Consider the following 8,098-nt stretch of genomic DNA (forward strand, 5'->3'; position numbering starts at 1 on the left):
AACCAAATGATATTTCATTCAGAAAGACAAAGAATAGCAACAGATTGTAGCATCAGAGCTCAGGAAGGAAAACAGAAACAAAGAGGATTTAGTACTTTATCTTTAAACATATCTTTGTTGATTTATGGTACTTAATGACAGAACTCAAATGTTTAAAGAGATGCACTCTCCAGTACTCCTTTCCTTTATTAAAAAAAAACAACATGGCAAGCAAATAAATAACCCCCACCAAACAACCCCCTCCAAAACTCCACAAAAATCCACAAAAAAAACAAAACCAAAACCAACTCCAAAACCCCCACCACAACCTAGATTTAACAGTTATGTTTGTAAGCAACTTGCTGTTCAGCAAGCTTGTTATTAGTGTTAATGTTCTTATGCTTGTACATATATGTTGGTTATACCAGCTAGCCACAGTCACCTTGTTGATTTTAATTTTTTCTGCCTTCTCTACTGTGTTTTCATTTCTGCTTCATTAGATGTTCAAGGTGAGATTTTAGTGAAGAGATTTTAACAGATTACAAACACAGCAGCTAAGCTTTTACTAGAGGAATATGTGTCTTTGCCTAAGCATGCCAAAGTAGCCTCATGTAAACAACTTGTTTTGTCCTGTTGGGGACCTAGAGGTCTGGCTGCCCTCCTTTCCCACCTTCCACTGTCAGGTAACTCCAGGAGGAAGAAAACCCAGGTTAGATTCAACACAGACATGGAAAGCATGCATTGACCCAGAGCCACCTTATTGGTCCTTCTACCTTATGCTGAGGTGAGAAGTACAAATTTTAGTCCAATGTTTTATCTTCCCAGGGATGCTTGTTTTCATGAAAGGATGCACTTTCCTAACAGAGCACAGTTGCTTTCTGTTCTGACACTTCCACTCATGCCCTACCTTGCCCACCCAATTCTACTGATGACAAATATCATACTGCCCATTTAAAGATGTTTAAAGTTCTACCTTATGCTGAGGTGAGAAGTACAAATTTTAGTCCAATGTTTTATCTTCCCAGGGATGCTTGTTTTCATGAAAGGATGCACTTTCCTAACAGAGCACAGTTGCTTTCTGTTCTGACACTTCCACTCATGCCCTACCTTGCCCACCCAATTCTACTGATGACAAATATCATACTGCCCATTTAAAGATGTTTAAAGCACAAATAAGGCATAAGTTAGTCAGCAAAGTAAAACTTACCTGTGACCTCTCAGTAAAGGATACTCATAGAATACCCTCATTCACTATTTATTTCTGTCCCTCTCAGCAAAATTTCATTTCTTTAATAAATTTATATTGCAACAGTAGGCTTGTATTTGTCCTCTCCTTCATTTATGGATCCCAGGAAGTCGGGTGTAGAGAAGGAGAGTGTGTACTTAATTTCATCCTGGCAGCCTGTACGATAATCCTATTCAATTTTATAATCCTCCTTCTGTAATGTCAAACTTTACCCTGTACATACCAAATGGACCATAAAGATTGCTAACAGTCTCTTTTCTTTACCCTGTTAAGAAAATTTGTTAGCGATCTCTGTTTTGCTTGCCCCCAGAACAAAAGAAGCGGTAATTGCCTCAAACTTATTTTGGAAAAGCATCTGGTGTGGAAGTTACTCAATACCAATGTGCAACTGCAACATCGCTGAAGTGGGGAGGAAGGGGCACTATGTTTGGTTGACAAAAGGCTTGGTATTTAACACATTCCAGGCTTGCATGAAATGGTGTAATGGGGTAGTTGCTCTCCAGCTTGATCGAAGCAAGAAGTCTATTTCAGGAGGCTCGGAGCCGTACACAGGACCTCACAACCTGTAATAATACAGCTTCACAGAGCAATGTATGACGACCATGAGTTGCTTCTGCTTACCTACTCCCAGAGCCCAACAAAAGCAGGGAAACTCACAAAAGCAAGTCTTCAGCTTGCCATGTGCACTGCACAGCAAATAGACTAATTACTCACACCAAACGCAAACAACCTATTCATCCTCCATCCATCTGACCCTATGCCAGGAAAAGGAGTTGTAGCAGGTTAAGTATTGCACTGCCTCTGAAAGAAGCTGTAAAACCAAAAGGCACAAGGTCAGCACAGCTCTCCAAAACTGTCCAAAAATTCAAGTATACTTGCCATAACAGGCACTGCTCTCATTGAAAGAATCACTTGGAAGTGTAACTAAGAACTATATGCATGGGGACTTTTCCCATATAAAAATGGTGAAGCACTGTGGATAAAATCCCTTTCTAGGAGGAAAGATGTCAAAACACAGATTCAACCTTTTCTCAGGCTGAATCTTATTCTCAAAAGTGACTGTGTGCAAAATTTTAGGAAAATAGAACATTTTTAATTTATTTTATTACTATTGTTCATTATGATTTCATTCTGCTTCTTTTGAGATGAGCTATGAAGTCAGACTGTACTTGACAGAGAGGTCCAAATAAGCAATTCCAGCTTTCTATAAGCTCTGTTATGCGTCCTGAATTTAAGGGTCATGTAAATTCAGAATATTCTAAAAAAATCCCTAAAATATTAATCCATCATATGTAATTTCTTTACTATTAGTTAACAACACTAATTTTCAGAACACAGTTTCTGTCAGAAGTAAAAACAATATCATGTATTTCCTGTAGAGGTGCTTCAGGCTTTTTTCAGATCTTACCCCAGGGCTCTACAACCACTCCACTAATAAAGAAGGCATGTAGGTTTTTCAAATCCTAATCTACTTCTGTTCTATTGTAAAAGTAGGACATTACCATCAGAAATACTTGTTGAAATGCTGCTGTCCGGCAACATTTGACACATTTCTGCATGTAGCTGACATCCATTCTTTTGCTGATGCTGGCAGCATTACTTTGAATAGTGCTCTTTAACACCATGAATAACAGGTGAATGCAAACTATGGATCAGATTTTTAAGTACCTTCTTCTTAATGACAATGAGGCCTAATAAAAGCATCACACACTCCCCTAGAGAGAGCTCTTCCCTGCTTGGCTTAGAGATGCGTTAAGACTTGTTCCGACTCAAGTCACTGTGATTTAATTTTAATTGCAAAGAGCATTGGACACTGACTCTTCGGGGATTTAGAGAACTCTAAATGTGCTATTGACTGGTTCACATTCTTAAAGTCCAGTGAAAATCAGATGAATTTCAAAACTCCTCCCCAGGAAATTAACCCACATGGCAATGCTGTCTTTTTAGGCAAAACTCCGGAGTTGTTCTGTTGCAATCTGCTAAGTGCTGAGATGAACGGCACAGCTGTTTGAAGCTGCACTGTCTTTCCATCACCTGTGTATACTTTTGCTGTTTGTGCTTCCTGAAAGTCTAAACATATTCCATTTAGAAATAAATATACATTTAAATCCTTTACCTACCTAGCTCTCTCTATTGTAGACTGCTTTGGTTAAAGGGGAAAAAAACCATTGGGAAAACCCCTGCCTGTGAGCACATAGCCATAGAGTATTACCTAAGCAATTCAGTACTGGGAAAAAAATGACATTAATAACTCTCTTTCTGAAATGAAATGGGTAGGGCAAAAAGCACACATTTGCGATTTTTACAGCTCTCTTTGGGAAAAGTAGAAAGACTAGTTTAACTTTCATTCTAGCAGTAGATAACGAACGGGTAGTCAGATTTTGTAATTTCTAAGTCCATGGTAAGTTTCTCCTACAGCATGCTCTAAAAAAAAACCTGCCAGTTGTAAGTTATATATATTACCAGCCAAAAATAAACCTGTTCAATAACACTTGACATGAATTTTTTTGGGGATTTTAAATATTATAGCAGAACACAAGAAGCAGAGGAAACAATCATCTAAATAATCAATGGTCCAGCTCTGCAATTCATCACTTTCAGAAGAAGAGCCTGGCATTAGCAGGACAGCTTACATCCTGGTATTTGACTAACCATGAACAAGTAGGCAGTCAGCATACAGACAGGAGAATTCTTGGAAAGCTCTCCTTACTAATCTTTCCACAGCATCAGTGCAGAATCCCAAAATGCACTTAGAGCAATTCCCACTGAGCTTCAAAAGGACGTAAGAATCCAAAAGTGTTCGTAAGAATCCAAAAGTGTTTGCGCAAGTAGGTGGATAAGACTGTGACCATTGATCATGTGAGCTCTGAGATTGCACGAAGGCCACTGTGATGGAGTTTCTAGACAGTCCATACCCATCTCCAGTGTTTAGTCTAATTAGAAAATATCCACCGAGTTATGTTGCCTTCATTTGTCAAGGTAGGTTGCCAAACGACGACAATGCTAGCAGCCAGAATTTGGTTAGTCGGTTTCTGCATATAGAAGTAGCAGTTAAGACATCTATACAGATATTTTTTTCAGTTTCCTGAATATCACCAGCTCAGACATGCCTTGAGAAGCTGGAGCCAACACCAACAGCCTGCATGGATGGCCCAGCAATTTTATCCATTTGTCATTTATTGACGATGCAGTACCTTTTCACAAAACTAGCCCTAGCCCTACAGCAACTGCCATACATCTGTACAGCCATGTATGACCCTCCCCTGCACATGATGGCCAAACCACTACACTTCTGCTCATTTCCTCCTATGCAGCAAAATCATTGTTGTCTGTCATGTTAAATTTCCTTGGTAAGTAAAGAGATTCACTAAAAGGCTATTATCCTAAGAGCAGAGTGGTGGAAGTTTTGTAGTCAGACGGAAATGCTGCGTTTCACACTGAAAAGAAAAATCATTGAGTGGAATCTAAGCTGCATATTAGCCCACTTCTTTGACTTTCCAAACTATATGCAGTTTAGTAATCCTAACCCAAATTCTGCAAGGCTTTGAAATGAAAGTGTATCTAAGACAGTCATAATATACTTTACCTGAAATGTCTTTGTATTTAAAATGAAAAAATAAATTCTAATTGAGGTAACTACAATAAAATATATGCAGGTTCAAGTTTCAATGGATTTTTACATCTTTAGAAAGAAAATGCAGTTTGAAATACTGCTTGGCTCTGTTTGCAGGGCAAGGCCTAGATGAAACAGGGTGGAATATGCAATGCATATTATGATGTTTTTTCAATACTCTTGGAAACTTAGCGAATTGCATATGTAATAGAGCCCAAGCAATGATGGAATAAAGAATGACAAATAGCTTAGGATTTGTTATGACAACTTTGACATAATAGCACTATCCAATTTTTTTTAACAGTGCCTGACACAGCAACACTCTCAGGAAGAAAGCTGCTTAACTGCTTCACCATAAACAAGACTATGCAGTTGAGGATCATGACAACACCAGTCAACATCAACAACAGTTTCCAATTTTATTTGAGATACACGGAATTGTTTATGTTCCAGCTGCAGTTCTCTGTATGGGAAACATGATGTGGGCACATGCACACTTAGATGGCCAGTGGGTTGGGAGTAAGCTGGAACTACCAGTAAAGTCTAATGGAATCAAAAATTACTAATAGGGCTCCTAGGGAACTAGAGACAACTTAAACAGTGGATTTCAATTTATATAACAAATAGAGGAATTACAGACATGTAATGACATCCACCACTTTTGAGCAGACATTTGTGACGATTATCTCCACCAATTTCTTTGCAAAGATTCTCTCTAACCTAATTTTACCCAAAAGCAATGTAGAATGAAGTGAAATTCTAAAAAAACAGAACAGAACTCAAATGCTTTTCCAGAAGACAAAAATCTTTCACCTGATTGCTTTCAAACCACCATCTGTTGACTGTCAGTATTTTTCTCCACAATTAATTCTGCTACCATGCTTTGGAAAATCTGACAAAATGTCAATAATTAGATGCCAGCCACTTAAAGTGGTGTAAAACTTGGCGGTTTCACTTTGCAGGAGTGCAGGCAAATATTTTATTTGGTGTCAATCCACATATGTTCCCTCTCCACCACTCTCCGTTTGTGTTTCGATTTTTTAATAAGTCCAAACAAGCAAATGAATAAGCAGTCAAAATTTCCACATTTTACCCGGTTTTACTTCACAGTCATAGAAATAAAAACCAGGCAGGCATATCTTCATTAATCAACAATGAACTAAGTTAGATGTTCAATTCAGAAAGAAATGCAAGAAAACTTATCATGTCATTGCAGTGATTTACACCCATCTAGCCATCCAAAAAACCCAGGATCATGATGGTGTTAGCTCTCACTAGCACCATTATTGTTTGTACTCTAAATTCTGTAAAGTGCTGCAGGGGCATGCATTTATAATGCTATATATGAGAATAATAGTAGCAATAATTGTTTTAAGTCCTGCCAGCATTTTACATCATCCCAGCTGCTTTCTACTCTTTCCATCCACCCCCATGCATCTTAGAATTGCAGCTGACTGGATCACCACTGCTGTTGTCAATGTGCCCAATTCTCATCTTTATCTGGTAAAAATCATGACTGATGCAACAGAAATAATAGCAGGTGAAATTTGTTTTAAATAAGGGACATACACCACAGAAGTAATAACCATTGAAAAAGTCTGACTGTGTTAACATTTCTGTAGAGAACACACTCATTGCATTCTTCTATGGAGAAACTGAAAGAAGTCTCAAATCCAAGTAACTACAGGTACCTCATGTGGGAAGCTGTGATGCAGAGAAAAAAAAGGGCAAAGAGATGAGAGGGATCAAAGAAAAGGAGTAACGAAAATGAGATGGGGACATAAAATATTGGTAGAAATAGCTAAGACAGAAGAGTTTGAAAACTGTGATGCAGAAGGAGGATAACACAGACGAGAAAGGAAACTTTAAAATACAGGATGGGATGAAGAACAAATGTATTACAGATGGACTGGAGGAGAGACGATGATACAGAGAAAAGAAAGGAGACTGAGCATGGAGGTACCTAATTACAAATATCCATTGAAAGCCAAGATAAAATTACAGGTGGAGATGATAAAAGTTGAAGAAAAAATGATCTAAGAAGGTAATCCAAAACAGAAAGCTATGGGAATGAGAGACAATAGCGTATCTGGAAACAAGATAAATAATATAAAAACTGTACAGGATAAAGGCAGAATCAGGATTTGAGAAAAGTTATGAGTGGGATAATAAAAGCATGAATGGAAAAACGGTTAAAAAAAAGCACAGAGGCAGGACCCAAGACGATATGAAAGAAAGAAGACCTTAGGAAAGGGATGGGAGTGAAAAGCAACAGATGAAGCAGACACTTGGATGTAGACCTTGGTGCTACCCCTGCATGCAAGGTCATCTTACCAATCCGCCACAGGTGCTGAAGGAGGCGAAGGAGCCCGGGTAGCGGAGGACAGCACCGCTGTAGTAACAAGCTCTCTCAGGTTGTGACTGCGCAGCACTGGGTGGACTTTTGCCCTCACCCCCGAGCCGCTCCTCCACAGCCAGGAGCCAGGAAGCGGCTATCTCTCTTGAGCAGCAGGTAGAGTTCCCGAGCAAAAGCTGGGATCCTCAACAGCACCTCATCTCCATCCTCTGCTGGAGGTGGTGGTGGTGGAGATGGTGGCGATGGCAATTGAGAGGCAGCACCAGACCCCTGGGGCAGGGTGGACCAGTGGTAAAACTCCTGAGACTCATACTCATCCTCGGTGTCCTCTTCCTCTGCTGCCTCCCCCACAGCCTGTGCCTGCCCGTCCACCGAAGAGGAGACTGAACGCACCTCTCGGGAACTGCCCGCCACCGGGCCAGGTGTGGCATGGGTGCTGAAGGTGCTGCTTCTGTTCCCACTGCTGGGGTCGGCATTGCAGCCCCCCCCACCACCACTGCCACCTGCTGGCTCCTGCTGGCCCGGGCTCCACAGCACAGGGAAGACGATCTCCCACTCCTCAGTTTCTTCTGAAGCATGGAGACCTGCGGGAAGGCCAGCAGATACTTCAAATGAGTGGTGCACCCAGCAGCACCCATTGCTTGCCAAAAATCTACCCTATACCCCCCACAACACGCTCTTTCTGAGACCCAGACCACCAAGCATGCCACCCAAAATACAATGGGCTTCATTTGTCCCTTTCATCCTGTCTTACGCACGGCAGGGGGACCAGCTGCTAGATGTGTCTGACACCTGTTGAGGTGTCTGGGACACACTACGGTCCTAGAGAACACAGAGAGAGCTGGAGCCTAAGCTGGGCAGAAGTCATGTTTATGCCAACAGCTGGGGGTGTTCTTCTTCATAA

General features: G+C 40.6%; 1 protein-coding gene across 1 annotated transcript in view; it reads right to left on the reverse strand.

Annotated features, from left to right (window-relative positions):
- Window positions 1-8,098, reverse strand: part of LOC103802007 (A disintegrin and metalloproteinase with thrombospondin motifs 19-like) — a 35,628-nt gene that overhangs the window by 27,251 nt on the left and 279 nt on the right. Inside the window, 2 exon segments of the mRNA XM_009074446.1 lie at window positions 7,173-7,311; window positions 7,313-7,851. Of these exon segments, the coding sequence (XP_009072694.1) occupies window positions 7,173-7,311; window positions 7,313-7,851 (678 nt within the window).

The sequence above is a fragment of the Acanthisitta chloris genome, unplaced genomic scaffold (assembly GCF_000695815.1).
Source record: "Acanthisitta chloris isolate BGI_N310 unplaced genomic scaffold, ASM69581v1 scaffold16525, whole genome shotgun sequence".
In the NCBI taxonomy this organism is placed as follows: Eukaryota; Metazoa; Chordata; class Aves; order Passeriformes; family Acanthisittidae; genus Acanthisitta; species Acanthisitta chloris.